Below are 16,609 nucleotides of genomic sequence, written 5' to 3'. Positions count from 1 at the left end.
TACTTTGTGGGCTGGAGAAGGATGTGTTTCCATTGCCTCCCTCCCCTAATGTGTTGATCCTGCAGATGGACAGACTAAAGTATCCTGCAGAAGAAAAGCTGGAGGGAAAGGAGATGCCAGAGGGCCAGACTTAGGTACCTCGAGGAAAACCCTGATGCAGAGCTCTACATCTAAGGCCTGGAAACGGCCATCGGCCAGGGAGATGAGTGTTCATCCTTCAGGCCCTCACGTGACCCCTGAGTGTGGTCTTGGATGGCCAACTAAACTATTTCTAGAATGTGCAAAAGCAGGCATGACTTCAGTACGCTCTCAGCCGTGAAGGTAGTGACCTCTCGGGGCCACAGCAGGGCCAAGCCAGAGACCAGGCTTGGGGGCTCCTGGATGCTGGTAGTGTTCCGTTTCTTAATCTGGGTATGCGTTTCATGAAATTCATCAGGTTTCTGAAAATCCAGCAAGCAGAACACTTACAATGCGTGCTCGTCCCTGCACATACATTCAGCTGCAGTAAATATCTTTATTAAAAGGCAGTGAGAAGTTATTCTTTTCCCAAAAGTGAGAAACGCATCCTTACCCAGGACCTGAATTCCTACCTTTAGAGAATCCTTATTGTCTGATCCAATGTCTTGTTTTTAAAAGTCCAAGTACTTTAAGGAGAATTCACCAATAAATTGCTGCTATCTGGCATTGACACCTCATCTCAATTAGTAGATAAGAAGGCATAGCTTAGTTTTGTCTCCGTGGGGACTTTCTGTAAACAAAATCACAGGGCATTCACTATTTTGTGTCTAGTTTCTTTCACTGAAAATGTTGTATCTGAGATGCCTCAGCCCATTGTTTGTGGCTGCCGATCATTCATTCACTTTGCTGTTCTGTATTCCATTGTGAGAATGGAGCACTTTATTTATTCATTCTGTTGATGGGCATTTGCTTAGTTTCCAGTTTGTAGCTATTGTAGATAGAGCTAGGGTGATGTCCCCTAGGCTTTCAATGAGTGTGTAAACACATTGTTCTTGGTTATACAGCCCTGGGTGCTTTTTAAGGTGGCCTGTACCTGGCCAAAGGATAGGGTTGATTTATTTGCTGGGAGACTTGGCAGGTAAAGATCCCTGGGTATCCCTTGGGAAGTTAGAGATTCCTCTAGGGATCCTGAAGGCTCTCTACTTTTCTGCAAGCAAAGGGGCACAATGGTGGCCTGACTCACCCTCAGACACCCTGCCATGTGGCTTGACTTCCCTGCCCTCTTTGGGGAGGGCGGCAGACTTTAAGGGAAGGGATGGGTCATCTCATCTTTCCAGCCTGTGGCAATAAGCCTCCCCGAACTGGAAGAAGGGGGTGGGGAAGAGCCTCTGCATGCTGAACCGGCTGGGCTGAGCAGGTAGGGCCCGGCGGCCATGCAGGCGGCATCCAGCCCCTTCCCACCTGCAGGCTCATCAAACATCTCCACCGGCAGCCTGGGTGGAAAGCCGGTGATGTCATCCATGTCATCGCCAAGCCTGAACAATCAGGCCTTTCAGGGCAGGACGATAACAATCAAAACAGTATGTAAGGGCCTGCCACGCAAGAACATACATGCTCAGAGCGCATGGGAGGATCTGAAGGCCTGGGTGAAGTGGGGCTGGTCAGGAACATGCGTTCTCCTTTCATAATCAGCAGGCCAGAGAACATAGCCTGGAGAGCAAGGCCGCAGGTTGCAACCACAGTTCTCAGAGAAATCCAGGACTCTGTCTACCGCCTCCCCCAGACGCCTTGCCTCCAACCCCCAGAAGCAATCCTATATGCCGAGGAATCTGTGCTTGGGATTCAAGCAGGAATGTCCCATTGCACAACTCTGGGGGGCGCCATTCACAGAGAGTGCAATGTGCATGGTGCCCTGGGAATTGGGCAACTCTGACGTTCCAAAGCTCCTGCCTTCAAGATGAGGGAGTGGCGGCCATCTGGTTGGTTTACCTTGAATCCCAGGAATCTCTCTTGCTACAGCTAAGCTCTGTAGAAGGCTCATCTCCACTGAGCCTAGAAATTCTCAAGTGAGATGCCTGAGAGCAGAAGTTGTCCTTGCTCGGTCTGAGCAGTTTCTGGTGCTTGGATATTTGCTGAGGCAGCAAGCTCACCCAAACTGTAATGTACTCGAGGCCTGTGGTTCCCATCCAGGGGTGCTTTGGCACTGCAGGAGATTGCAAGTCTGGAGACAGTTTTGGTTATGACTAGAAAGAGATGCTCCTGGCCCGGAATGCTGCTCGGTGTTCTCCAGTCACAGGCCAGGCCCCCACAGCAGAGAATGATCCAGTCCAAAGGTCAGTGGTGGCACGGTTGAGAGCCTGCTGCAGATGAGATGTTCTGACCGCCTTTACCCCTGGAAGCCTCTGCTTGACATCTCGCCCATCCGGCCTGCTCTCCTTATCTCCCAGAATGTACCAGAACATCAGCCAAGTGGGCCTCAGGCAGCACCTGCTCCTCTGCTGGGGATTTGGGCCCAGGTAACTGTCTCTCTCTGTGGTGTTTTGATGGGTCTGCACCAGGCCCAGAGGACCCAAAGCAAACAGGGTGGTGGGTAAGAGTCTCCACTGTCACTTCGCAGCTGGCTAACCTTGGAGACAAGCCCCTTAACCTCCTCGTGCATCTGTTTCTCATCCGTAAAATGGGGATATTAAAGGTAGGGACACTTAGGAGAGGGCTGAGAGAACGAAGCATGTTGCTACACGCAAAATGCTTACAACCACGCCTGACACTTAGTAACACTCCATAAATGGCGGGGGTGATTACCGTCATTTTACTCTAGCCCGAGGACCTCAGGCTCCCTCCAATGGGCGTGGTGATGAAAGGTGAGCTGGTTTCCGCGGCAGGTTGCTGCAAGGGGACTGGAGTGCTCTGTGCTGCTCCCAGCACAGCTTTGTTGCTGACACAACCCGCCCTGAAAGCTTGCCCCAAGCTCGAGGCCTGAGGCATTCAGGGAAAGGTCTGAGTGCCAGTGGCTGATCGGCAGACTGTCAGGGCACCCCCTCCAAGTGTCTCCTTCAGCTCAGGGCCCTGCGCCCGAAGGTGGGGTGGAGCCCCTTAACATGGACCCAACCCTTTGCCTTGGAAAGACGCCTGGGGTGGGGTGGGGGCATCAAACACTCAGGTTTCCCCTCAAAAGGCAGCAGACTCTGCTTTCCTGTCCGCAGGAACTCTTCTTGGAAGATCGACGTCTAGGAGAGCTGGGCTTAGACTCCAGAGCACTTTTTGTTTTTGTTTGTGTGTTGGCTTTGAATCGAGGAAACGGAGAGAAGATCTGGCTCTGCCTGACCGTCTCACACCTTTGTGAACTCCCTTCCTCCCAACTGGAGGAAAGGCATTTCTCCATCTCTGTCTGTTGAAAGGATCCCATCCTTCAAAGCCCATCCTATGTCACTTTCTGTCTCCAGTCATCTTTCTCTGCCAGAACCGTTCTCGCCATGTTTTGTGCTTCTCCTGTGGTCTTCGGCCAGGTCTGTGCTGTCTTGTGGTCATTTGTGTGTGGGCCTCTTGGCCTCTGTTAGACTGTAACTCCTTGAAGATGGGGACCCTTCCTACCCTTATTCTGGGTATGTGACATAAGACCTCTCATGTGGCCGGGGCTTGGTGGTAGATTCTGGAGTTGCTCCTGAAAAGTGGCTCCCAGCTGACCGTCAGTTGCTATTTCTGGCCTCGTTTCTGACCAGGAGATCAGAGAGACAAGAAGGTTGAGGAGCCTGAGCTGGAGAAGAAATCTGTGTGAGGTTAGGGAATGGGGTGATTTTCAGTAGCTACCGTGTCAGGAGCCCCTGTTCTGAGCTGTGACCACACTTCATAGCAATTATTCTCCATCCTCAGAAGAACCTGCAGATGGGGGATATTTATGCCTGTTTCACAGACAGTGAAGGCCGAGTCTCTCGTAGCTTGCACTGGGTTACGGTGGTGCACCTGGTGGGGGTTCCCATCCAGGTGTCTTTGGCCACCCACTGTCTCATTGCCTCCAAAGACCTTGAGCTTCTCCTTGCCTTTGATTTCTGCCTTAACAATGAAGGAGTTGGACCTGGGGCCTCCAGGGGCCCTAACTCCGGAGGCTGAGTAGGAACAGGATGCAGGAGATGAGAGGGCAGCCTCTGCAGCGACCCAGGGTCAGGCCTCTGGCTGCCTCCAGGCCCCTAAGAAAAAGCAGAAGGAATTGCCCACTGGGATGGTCTTTATTCCTGTTGCCCACCTCTTGGGATTAGTGGTGTTTGAGGAAAAGGGCAGGGAGGCCCTTCTAACTCACAGCCTGGAGGGGCCAAGTACACCGAGAGGCCTGGCCATCTGCCTCTATAGGGCTGGGAGAGCACGGACTGAGAGGCAGTGGAAAAGCCCCCCTCAGGCCCTTGGCTTCTGCCCTTGCATCCAGGGAATGGGCACCCTTTTCCCGGCCTGCACCTCCTGTGCACCCCTCATGGGCCCAGCCCCCTAGACCTGCTGGGAGGTCAGTATTTGTGAGTGAGCCCAGCACCTTCCCCACCCCCATCAAGTCCCCCGGTCCTTGGGCTCTCCAGCTGCCTTCTGGCCCTACACAGCCTGAAATGCCCCTTGGTGCCCCTGCCCCGGACAGAGAGCAAGGTCTCTGCTGCTGTCACTGCGGGGAGGCCATCACTCCTGCCCGTGCTGTGCCCCAGCTCAGGGCAGACTTGGACACAAGAGGCCCACATAGAGTGAGTGGTTGGAACTTGTTTTCAACCATTTGAAGTACTGGATGGGGCCTTTTTAGAAAAAAAATATCTGCTCAGCCTCTAGGGTTGTGGGTACGTCCTCTGTAGCAAATTAAGGTTCTCACCTGAACGTCTGCCACCTACCAGGTTTCCGGGTGCTCCCAAAGGTGACCAGCTGATCCCAGGCAGCCCAGGACCTTCCTGGTTTCAGCACTGGATGTCCATCTTTCCAGGAAACCTCCCAGTCCCAGGCTAACCAGGGCAGTTGGGCACCCCAATTCCCACCCCAAAACTCCAGCTGCATCCAGGGAATTCTGCATCTGTAATAGTGCTTAACGGCTAATGAGGGAACTCTGAGGTCAGACGAGCCCTTGCTACTTACCTCCTCCCCCAAGTCAGAGAAGAAAGTGATGTTTGGTTTTCTTCCTTCTGGACAGTCTCCCTTCCACCGTGGCATTAAAACGAAAATCAAAGTCCTAGGAAGTGAACTTTAAAAATAGCCCATTTCCCCTAACGCTAGACTGGGTCTGCCCCTCCTGGTGAATCAGATTCCTAAGGGAAAGGAAAAGAGATGGCTGCATGCTCCATGCCAAATCTGGTGCTGCCCAGGGGCACCCCTCTGGGACAGACCTGGCTCACCTTCCCGGGAGAGGCCTCCCAGGGCTGCTCTTGACCCCGCAGGTGCAGTCCAGCCCCCTGGAGTTACCCCCTCCCCAGTGACCTCCCGCTGTAACCATCCTGCCATCCTCCCCCTCTTCTCCCCTGCCTGCTCCCCACGGATGGCCTTGCCTGGCCCTTCTTACAAGATCCTCTCCCTTGTTACTCCCCAACAGACCCAGGTGACAGGTCACCATGAGGCTTGGCTTGTCACCTAAGGGAAGGGATGCAGTCAGGGGACAGCCTGGGTTTCTTTCCTTAAAGAGCCCCGCATTCCCACCTCCTCTCCCTGCCACTACTGGGTCATGGTCAAGGCCGGTAAAGGTGTCTTTGTGTTCCCTCCTGGAGAGCAGAGCCCAGAGACAGCAGCTTTGTCTGCGCAGGGCAAGGGTTTGGGCTTCCCCCTTGCTTAAAGTCCTGCTTGAAATCTTCGCGGCCCGTCCTGGAGAGGATACCTCTCACTCGGGCTTTACCTCCCCTAGTTCGCTGATGGCATGAATAGCCTGCCAGGCCCCACGTGGGACACTCTCAGCAGGGCGGCAGGAGGCAGGGAGGGTAGCAGCACTCCCTCCGTGCCCAGGTTCCCCAGCAGGCTGCCCTTTCCCTCATTCACGGTTTCCCATCCCAGCCATCCACCTGGGTCCCCACTGCTCCAAAGGCAGCCGTGAGCTCGTGCTGCAAGGAGCCAGCCCTGCCAGCCTGAGCCCAGTTCCTTTTTGCTCCTTCTCCCTAGACATGAGCCCCATCATGTGGGTTGCTCATCCTATCACCCCAGTGACCCTCCACTTTGAGGCTCCTGCTGTTTGTTTCCCTGGATCCCCTCCAGAGCTCCCCAGTTCAGGTTGTGTGCAAGAAAGCACCCAGTCTGCAGATAGCCTGCCATGGTCACATGTGGCCACTGGTGTCCTTGGTCCCCGGCCAGGGCCACCCCGTGGTGCTCCTTGCTGGGTGTCAGACAGCTGGGGCGGGCTCTAGGAGGCATGTGGACGTAGAGGCACTATCTTCATCTTCATCCCCTATGATAACATCTTAGGTCAGTGGTTCTCAGGACCTTCAGCATGTTCTTAAAATCTACAGACCCCAGGCCCCGATGCCAATTACTCATCCCTGAGGGAAGGGCCCAGGCATTGCATTTACTGGAGCTCCCTGGCGTAGCTAGGGCTGAGAGCCCTGTGTTTGGTTCCCATCCTGAGCTGGTGCAAGCAGCAGTGTGCAACAGAGGGCATGGGGGGTGCTGAGCCCTTCCATTGGGTCGCCCCTATCTAGTTGACATGGAACAGAGGCACAGCATAGTGAGCGGGGCAGGGGAACATGGTAGGCTAGTGTGCATGTGCGTGTGTGCATGCGTGTCCACGTGCATGGAGAGCAGAGCCAAGTTAAGAAGGGACTTATATGAAGGTAGAAGGGCAGGAAAGCTGTGGTCCAGCCCTGCCGTGGGGCAGAGGAGCCCAAGGGCACTCAGGACAGATTCCATGATTGCCCAGCGAGGTAGTGCCTTGCTAAGAACGGCCTGGCAGGATCCTGAGGGTGTGGCACCTGGTTGGTCTGGAAGCCCCATGCCAGAGCCGGGGAGGGCTGAGGTAACATGGCTTGCCAGAGACAGAAGAATGGGGTTTCTGTGCTGCTTATCAGGATGGTGGCGCCCAGACGGGATGTGGCGGAGGCTTCCACAGCCCGCCTGGCAGATGGCTGCGATCAGTACTGTGGCGTGGTGAGGACTTTGGACGAGGAACCCCACCTCTGATTTGCTGGTGGCACTGGGCTGGCAACTGGTGGTTAGGCTGGGGTAAGTCGTGTGCCTGCCTGTGAACACGGGAACAGGTGATGGCAGTGGACACCAAGCCGGCCCCAAAGTGCTGTTTCCATGTCAGAGAAGGGACACAGGAACTGGTGGGACACCGACCTTCCATGTTGAAGGAGACCTTGGATTCAGGGCCTTGCAAAAAGTCAAGAAAGCTAGTTGTATCCTCATCCATTTGGAGGTGAAAAGGGGATGCTGAGCAAGTTTGAAGGAAAAGGATCACCACTCGGAGGGTCTGTCTGAGAAGGCAGGGCTGAGGCTAATGAAATATCAGCAGATGAACCCTTATGGATCATTTCTTCAATAGAAATGTATTTCAAATGCCCCCTGCACCTGGAATAGGAGCTCAGGGTCATGTGGGCTATGAGAGTGATGGCAGAAGCCTCTAGAAGAAGTTGCATTTCTGCCCAGGGCTGGTGGGAGCATGCTTGTCAGGGCGCCATGACTTGAGCAGGGCTCCACAGGGTGATCCCAAAGTGGGTCTGGATTCCTCTACCTCGGACCCTAGAGATGAGGAGAGAGACTCTGAACCGTGATTCTGAACCTAGTCCCCGAGGGTGGCTTTTGTCAGTGTCCCTGAACAGAACAGGAGTTTGTCCTCCGGCCTTTTGAGGCAAGAAAGGGAACTTGTGCCCTGTGGACTGGCTGGAGAATGATGGTTAGGAGCTCAGAAAAGGAGGAAGGAAAAGCCAGCCCAGCAGAACCCATTGCTACACACACAGACACGCACACAACACACACACACACGCACACACTTAAAAAGCAAAGGAACAGAACAACAGCTTTTTCCTAAAAAATCACCAGCCAGGTTTCTTTTTGTGCCCTAATGTCACTTAATCTCATCCTCTTAGCTCAGACTGGGACAGATCTGGGCTTCCCTGGAGGAGGTGCAGAGCAAAGTTGCCCCCCAGCTCTCACCTATGGAGGTGCTTCTGAGACCCAGCTGCCTGGGAAAATCCTTAAGGGTTACCCAGCAGTGACCCCACGGCTTACCGCTCAGCAGCAGAACAGTCAAGTCCAAGCTCATCCAGGTGCCCCACGCACCCGGCTTGCCACTCTCGTGCCCTGTGTGCCCAGGGGAGGATCGGGAGCCTAGCCAGTTCCCGAGGCTCAGCAGGAATGGAGCGTGGAGGTGACCAGAGGAAGCAGAAGCGATTGCTCAGGCCTCTCGGGAGACTCTGTGCACCTGAGCTGAGCCACCAGCACAGGGAGCACATCAGAAGGCCCTTCACCCGCCTGGTGCTTCTTCTCCGAGGTGGCACACTTGGCGTTCAGCAAGAGCAGAAAGGTGCATGCTGATGGGGCTTCAAACACACATGAGTGCAAGTCAAACCTCCGAGCCAGATCTGTCTGAAGCAGGGCTTTGTAAAGGAGTGAGTTTTGATTCCGGGTGGAAAGTATTCTGAGCCCGTCTTGCAGAGAGGATCTGTGAATTACTGGAAGGGCCCCACGGCTGGAGAGGCTGTGACCCTGCTCCGCTTCTTGAAGCTAAGTCAGTCTCGGTGACACGGACTGTCCTACAGTCCCGCTCTCCGTGGTGCCTTCCGTCATCAGCTCACACTGAAACCCCAGTGATCACGCCCAGCCCCACCCCACCCCAGACGCTGATGAGGTTCTTGCTGAATAGCAGCTCCTGTGTGCCCAGGGCTTTAGGGGGACCATCCTGGGTTATCAATCATCCTGGCAACCCTGGGAGGGGGAGGGGAGGTTTTCTTCGAACTTTACAGCTGGTGAAGTAGAGGGCAGCCCAGCCAGTAAGTCACAGACCCAGGATTTGAACATAAGAAGTCTGACTGCAGAGCCAGAACTTGAGCTGCTATATGTACGGTGGTGAGGCATGAGGAAGGATGGGGGACTCGGGGCCCAGGGGCTTCGGTTCCATTATGTTGGACCTTTCTCCACCCGCTGAGGTGTGAGAGCAGAGGCCTGCCAACTCAGCCCATAGGCCCAATCTGGCCTGCCACCTGTTTTTGTAAATAAAGTTTTATTGGAACACAGCCACACTCATTTGTTCACATATTAGCTGCTCTCCCACAACAATTGGCAGAGTGGAATGGTTCCAAAAGAGACCCCATTGTCCTCAAAGCCTAAAATATTTGCTATCTGGCCCTGTTCACAAAATGTTCACTGCCCCCTAGACCATGAGATGGTGTCAGAGCGTGTCTGAGCCCCTCCCTCTCCAAGAGGTAAAAGGAGAGCGCTGCCTTGGATAACTGAGTCAGGGATCTGGGCAGACTCACAGGAGAGGTCAGCAGACACGGAGTGATGTGGCCATGGGCCTCTGCAGACAAGCCCGGGCTGGGCCGGCCGGGTGTCTTCCTATCCATCCACTTCAGCTTATGAACTGCTTTTTCTGGGGCGTAGGGAGGTCAATGACCCTGTCAGCCTTAAGCAACAGAATATTTCCTTTAGTAAAGAACCCCTGGTGGCTGTCCAGAGCCGATGGGTGGATTCCTTTTGGCAGCAAGGTGGACAGATGGTGAACAAATTACCTGGAAAGCCAAGTGACAGTGGAGTTTCCCTTTTCTGTCTGTCCATTCACAACTCCCTCTGGCCACATGCCCAGCATTGCCTGCCCAGTGACATCCTCTTCTCACACCCTGGAGGTCTTTGGTGATGCGATGGGCCCTCCACGGAGGGGCTGCCCCTGGACCTCTCCCGCCAAGGTAGTCTCGTCTGGGAGACACTCTGAAACTGCCTCCCCATTGTTCAGACCAGCCCTGTCTCTCTCACATCGTGCCTTTGCTTCCTTTGCAGGTTGACATTCAGTTGACTTGCGATAATTTGCAGTGTGTGTAATGAAGGTTCTTAATTCACATGCATGCCTGGTCCCCTGGCGTCACGTCCTGCATCTCCTCCTGGCTCCTGCTGTTTCTCCCTCCCTCTGCTCTATATCAACACCTGGACTGTGTGTGAAGCAGGCTGTCAAGGCTTGGCTCTGACCAGCTGACCGATTCACACAGCCCAGCCCCACAGTGTCCCCCAGAGGCAGGAAGAGAGAGGATGACAGGGGCCCAAAGGAGCACAATGTCCGTGCCAGACCCACGCAGAGTCTGCAGGGAAGCCAAGTCGGATTCTGCGTTAGTGCTTCCTTGTCCCATTTCTGAAGTCACTTCACAACAAAATCCGATACATCCATCTCCATGCCGTACGAGAATGGAAACCCACATGTACTGAGCACCTCATGTGTGCTCAGAACTCTGTAGGCATTCGTCGTCGGCTCACACGGAATCCTTCATGGTAGGGGTTCTCGTCCCCTTGCAGCCCCCCCTGTTATACATAAGAATCTGAGGCATACAAAGTGAAGTGATTGTGCACATAGCTAAGTGTCAGGACACAAGTCATGAACACCCGGCCAGCACATTCTCTGCTGCATGGTAGCACCAGAAAGATGGAGGGTCCCCAGGGACAAGGATAGCATGAAGGAGTGGAAGGTCCGTGTCACCGCCCCCTCCCCTGTGCTCTCCACCCACACACATGCCCTCCCTTTCCCCCACCTCCACCTGTCCCAGGTCTCACCTGGATCCCTGCACCAAAGGGTGGAGCTGGGCCTAGGCCGGGGCTCCTCTGTGTGGGGCTGCTTGGTCCTGACGGCCACCTGCGTGTGCCTTTTTGGTCTTTCAGGAATTTAGCCATCGGAATTGGAATCCAGAATTTCCCGGAGGGCCTCGCCGTCAGCCTCCCTTTACGAGGAGCCGGCTTCTCCACCTGGAGAGCCTTCTGGTAAGCGCTTCAGAGCACTGGCCATCAGAGGCCAGAGTTGTGTCTGATGTGAGGCTCAGAGCAGCCCTCCGTATGGGCTGCTGCTTCCAGAACAACCTCTTCTGACCTGGAGGCAAATCTGGAGCTTCTAGCAAAGCGCCAACAATGTGGTTGAATCCTGCACCCCCCGAGGCTGGGAGGAGCCTCGTGTTTCCACAGTCTTTCCCCAGGAGTCATTGCATTAGCTCCTAGCATACCCTTGTCAGTGCGAAGACCAGGATTATGTCAACAGGGTCTGGGGAGACGGTGCTGGTCTTTCTAAATCTATTCCATAATTTTGCTTTTTAGTAACGTGTAAGGTGAGTCCCCAGTTTTCCGAGGAGAGGACCGTGGCCTGGGCCATTCAGTGGTGACTCCAAGACTAGAGGTCTAATCTTCTGCCCCTCAACTCAGAGCTCTGATGCTCGGAATACCTCTTGCTAAAAATATCACTACTCTAGAATGTATGCTGAGAGCTTTTAAAGGACTGCTAATAACAGTTTTAAAATGCCTCCCGTTTTATAGGGCCTTATGACTTACAAGTTCTTGCACATACTTAAATTATTTCATTTCTACCCTCTATTATCTCTTTCTCCATTGTTGGAGTCTACAGAATAGAGGATTTGGATGAGGGCAGGGGCAGGACTGCCTTAGAGGTTTTTAAATGTGAGTTCCATGACCCTGAAAGCTGGCAGGCATTTCTTACAGCAGAAGCACCATGGGAAAGGAAGGGAGGGAATGGGGCCTTTGTGGGCCAAGTCCAGACCCTGAGGTCAAACTTTTTTGTCTTCCTGCTCTAGACTGGACTTGACATCAAACTCAGGTTTTCCTGAGGTTGACAAAGTCAAGGCCATGAATTGTACGCACTACACAGCCACAGAGCCCGCTGGTCCTTGCACACAAGCATGGGTGTCAGGAGGCAGTGGCCCCTTAGAGGATTCTCCAGCACCAACAGTGCCTCCCGTGCCAACCGTCTACTCCTGGCCAGGGAGAAGCAGGGAGCGGGTGGACTTCACAGTCCTGTCCTGTAATCTGGGGAGGCTGGGCGTGGAAGTGTCTCTTACCCCCATTTTACAGATGGAGGGACTGAGGCTCTGAGGCAGTGTATCTTGCCAAATGCCCACAGCAAGGGGCAGTGGGAGCGATGTTCCCAGTTCCTTGTCTTCGGGCATTCATCTGGCAGCAGGTGTGTCTCGCCCATGGGGCTCAGCTGTGGGTTCAGGTACCAGATCATCTCCTGCTCTGACTTCTCTGTGCACATGTGGGCTCCTGTTTTAATTAGAGCTCATGTGATTTCAAGCCACAGAGACCCACTCTCACTAGCTCAAACAAAGGGATTTTTTAAAAGGAGAAATCTCACCTTAATCCAAGAGGGGCATAGAGTGGGGATAGGCCCTTGATATACACGTGGCCAGGTGCATACAAACGTGATGGATTCAGGCCCTTGATACGCACAGTTCTCTGCAGAAGTGGATGGTTGCAGCTCCTTCAGAAGGGGTGCAGTTGTCGCCTGAGCCCCCAGACATACCAGGTACAACTGCTCTTGGGAAATGTCCGTAATACTCCTAACCTGTTCTAGTGATCAAAAGACATGGCAGGCATCCGCCGATGAATGGATATATAACATGGAGTGTCCGTAAGGTACTCTTCAGTCGTAAAGGAATGAAGTACCAATACGTGTTACAACGTGGATGCACCTTGAAAACATTATGCTAAATGAAATAAGCCACAAAAGTAGCACATATTGCACGATTCCTTTTGTATGAAATACCAGAATAGGTAAATCCATAGAGACAAAAAGTAGATTAGTGGTTACCAGGGGCTGGGAGGAAGGAGGAATAGGGGAGTGGCTGCTAATGGCTATGGAGTTTCTTTTTTTGGGGTGACAAATATGATCTGGAATTAGATAGTGGTGATGGTTGCACAACCTGGTGACTATACCAAAAACCACCGAATGATATATGTGAAATGGGTGTGCCGTATGGAATGTGACTCATATGTCAATAATGCTATTATTTTGAAAAGAAAGTAGAAAACTTTGAAACTCCCAAAGGAACCTGAGAGGGGGGCGTCTACTGTAGCTGTGTAACAGGGAGCTGGGGAAGCACACGAGGTGGTTAAAAAAACAACGAAGCGCTTTTACACTGCCGTGCTCAGACGCCATGTGCCGTAAAATGTGTCTGTTTTCTAGAGTTGAGTCAACAGTTCCGACATGCCGTGTGTCTGCTTGGCATCCCCGCGGGGGCACGTGTCTCTGTTCTCTCCGTAGGTACGGGCAGCTGAGCGGCATGGTGGAGCCTCTAGCTGGGGTCTTCGGTGCCTTCGCCGTGGTGCTGGTGGAGCCCATCCTGCCCTACGCCTTGGCCTTTGCTGCTGGCGCCATGGTCTATGTGGTCATGGACGACATCATCCCTGAAGCTCAGATCAGGTCGGAGCGCTTGCCCTCCCTCGCCTGCCCCCGGCCCGGCCCAGACCCCGAGCTCCAGAGCTGCCCTTCTTCATTTGCCATTCCTCTCTTTACGTCCACTGCACCCTGCCCCTTCCCGGGGTCACCCCCAGCCCCTCTTCAGCTGTGCTTCCTGAAACTAAAAAGAGAAAGGAGGGGTGGGCATGTGGGCAGAGAGACAGACCAGGCGATTTTAGGCAGCAGAACACGCCCACCACCTCCCCCGCCCCCTGATGAACAGACTATTATTTTTGTACACCCCCACCACTCCATCTCTCAGCTTTTGGGGGGGCTGGAATGAGGGGAGAGGGGACATCTATGTTCTCATTGTCCAGCTATAGGCCAGATACTGGGGGTGGGGGGCTTCCTCTTTGTTTCACTTTGGTTTTAATGGCAGAATGATTTTGAGACTAGATTATAACGTCAGACTAAATAGTATCTTCAGGAATTTAATGGCCATGTTATTATTCAAGCATGGATTCTACAGCTATTACAGGTGCCCTTGGGCAAGATACTGATTCCTCTATGCCTCAGTCTCCCCACCAGTAAAATGGGAATAACTGATCTGAGTATGGATCTCGTGTGGTTATCCTTTGGGATTCCACGAGTTAATGAGTTTTCCTGGCATAGCAATATTATTATCATTATTAATAGCACTAGTATCATTTCTATCAGAAATGTGTATTGCTGAGGATACTTGCAGCATAGACAGTGTCCCAGACTGTGCTAAGGTCTTGCTTTTCTCCCCATCCCCAGTGGTAATGGGAAGCTGGCATCCTGGACCTCCATCCTGGGATTTGTGGTCATGATGTCCCTCGATGTCGGCCTGGGCTAGCGCCGAAATGCTTCGGATCCCAGGAAAGGGAGCACAAAGAAACAGCAATGGCGGGCTTCGACAGGACCACAAGCCTCGCTCTTTACCTTAAAACATTTTTCCTTTTTTTTTTTTCCTTTTCATCTCATTGTCCTGATTGACGCTGATTAGAACATGACAATTTTTACTTTTCTTCTGAGGAATGAGGGAGATGTTGGTTTTATTTGGAATCTCAAGGTGTCATGAACCACAGATTTCTGTTTGGCTCCTGAACAGACTCGTTCTTCAGTGGGATTGCCACGGACGTCCAGATCAGGGAAATCTCTGCTTTCACACCTTCAGTCTTCCTCGCTAGAGACAACGGCGACTTCCAAGGTCACTGCAGGGGCAAGTTCTCCAGAGAGCAGTCTCCTGGCAGTTTTTGCCTGGTGCCTCAGAGCAGAATGGCCAGGACACCTCTTGTCTGTCCCTTAGTGGAGCATCATGGACACAGCAAACTGTCCCCAGATCCCAGCCACCCCAGGGAGGAAACGGACCTTCCTCTCCCTCCCCTGGGGAAGAGGCCGTTTGGGAAGGGGCGCCGACAAAGGGATGGGGATCAGTTAGTCTTCCCCCTTATTTAAGGCAAAGATGGACACCGTTGAAGTTAAGGGAATTCAGACAAGTTTGAACACATGGTGAGACCTGTGAGAAGAGGACAGAGTGTAGCTTTGATCAGAGACCTCTGCTGTCTGTGGATTCTAAGGGCAAAGTGGTCTGGCGCGGTTTCCCAATCCTCTAGACCTTTATTTTGATAAGGTTGGTGACCTTCATTTTTCTAAGAGACTCGGGGATACCGGCCAACTGCCAGAACTCAAACCCTTCATTTGCTTATGGAGGGGGCCACTTAAGCTGATGTAAGTGAGCGGAGGGTGTTTGGAGTCTGTCGTGGGTCCTTCTCTGTTGACCATTTAGTAACTTGTTACCTGACCCAGAACTTTAAAGCTGCAGCAGGCTTTGCTGGAGTTTGGCCAGAGACCCTGGGGTGAGAAAGGAAGAAGGGGTAGGAGAAGAGAGATTTTTACATTGTCCTTGGAAAGTAATTTTAGCCAAGTCGTCGTTCTGAAATGACCCTAAAGAAGGACTTGAACTACACTACAAGCCAATCGCAATCTACTCCTTTGTAGACATAGCTCCTCCAACTGGGGAGGTAGAACTGGTCTGTTTTGAACATAAAATTAAGGCCTGCCGTCTTCATTGGTCAGAGTTGCCTATGGGAACCGACACGGGCTCTGCCAGCAATGCAGGCGGTTCAAAAGCCGGGCTTCAATGCCTGCCCTCTGAGTTTACATGTTTCATTGCTTCCAAGGGTAAATACCCCGCTCTGTGAATTGCTGTAAGACCCAAAGGCCAACCGTCTGCTGGGTCTATGTTACGATCTTCCGAAGCACTGGTGATCAGAGGTGAAGACACATTCAGAGGTTTGATGGGTTGAAATTAATTGGTTTGGTGGTTGGTGTATGTGTATTTTCATGTCTTTGTATGTAATGCTGCATAACGCAAACTTTCTGATGGACAAGACCTCATAACTGTGATTAATATCAATAAAGGGGAGATTGTTGTGGATGACCTGTGCTGTGCTCAGTCCTTCTTGAAGCTCCTGCTTTTCTGGGTTGATAATATAAGAGCTAACAGAAGCCAGTCCTAACATCTCCCCTACCTAACACACCAGTAGAAGCAAAGGAAAGAACTCAGATGAGACAGGCTGGTTAGATTCATGGTTGCAAACAGCATCCACCTTCGGCTTACTTAGGGAATTTAGTGGAAGGCTATTGGGAGCTCACAGGATCTGTAGGAGAAACAGGCTTGAAAATCGGTTGGATGCAAGAAAACTAGAGGTCTGGGACCATGACCCAATCACATCTCAAAAACATCTCAGTTTGGGTGCCCTGGCCCCCTGTGTTGGCCCCTGGATATTGAACAGCAACCACTCAACAGCTGTCCCTTGATGCTTCCACCACCGCCGCGGGAATGAACTCTAACCTCACCCTGACTCTTTGTGTGCCAGCTCCACATTCAAAGTTCTGGGCGGAAACAGCTAGCTGGCAGAGCGTAGGTCCTGGGTCCCCCAACCAGCTGTTCCTGCCCTCATACCAAGTCTCGGACAATAATGGATTTTCAAGCTTTGCAATGAGTTCAGATGGTGGAGAGCCAAAAGCAGAAAAATGGGTTTATTATGTTGATCACAGCCTTATTCTTTCGCTGCTCAACATCTACAGATAACTTCTCTATTTTCTCTTTAAAAAAACCGTTCTGCTCAGATAATGGAGCTATCCCTCATGCAGTTGAAACGTCACCCTTCCCCTTTCCAAAAGGGAAACTACTCCAATGGCCAGCTGTCCCGTTGGTGGGTAATTCCTTTCTTGGATTCAAAAATTCTAAACTGGTGGTGTCCAAAGTTGAAGAGAGTGAGAATCATTAGGTACAATGGAGGTGGC

General features: G+C 52.5%; 1 protein-coding gene across 9 annotated transcripts in view; it reads left to right on the top strand.

Moving 5' to 3' along the window:
* SLC39A11 (solute carrier family 39 member 11) overlaps positions 1-15,737 on the top strand; it is a 382,305-nt gene extending 366,568 nt beyond the window's left edge. For all 9 annotated transcript variants that reach the window (XM_057501668.1, XM_057501669.1, XM_057501667.1 and 6 more), the window contains 3 exons: positions 10,756-10,854; positions 13,142-13,300; positions 14,075-15,737. In XM_057501668.1, coding sequence (XP_057357651.1) covers positions 10,756-10,854; positions 13,142-13,300; positions 14,075-14,153 — 337 coding nt within the window. In that variant the 3' untranslated portion in view covers positions 14,154-15,737. The remainder of the gene's footprint in view (positions 1-10,755; positions 10,855-13,141; positions 13,301-14,074) is intronic.
* The last annotated feature ends 872 nt before the right edge of the window (positions 15,738-16,609 follow it).

The sequence above is a fragment of the Manis pentadactyla genome, chromosome 4 (assembly GCF_030020395.1).
Source record: "Manis pentadactyla isolate mManPen7 chromosome 4, mManPen7.hap1, whole genome shotgun sequence".
In the NCBI taxonomy this organism is placed as follows: domain Eukaryota; kingdom Metazoa; phylum Chordata; class Mammalia; order Pholidota; family Manidae; genus Manis; species Manis pentadactyla.
Note: the sequence above shows the minus strand (reverse complement) of the source record. Positions and strands in the feature narration are given on the sequence as shown.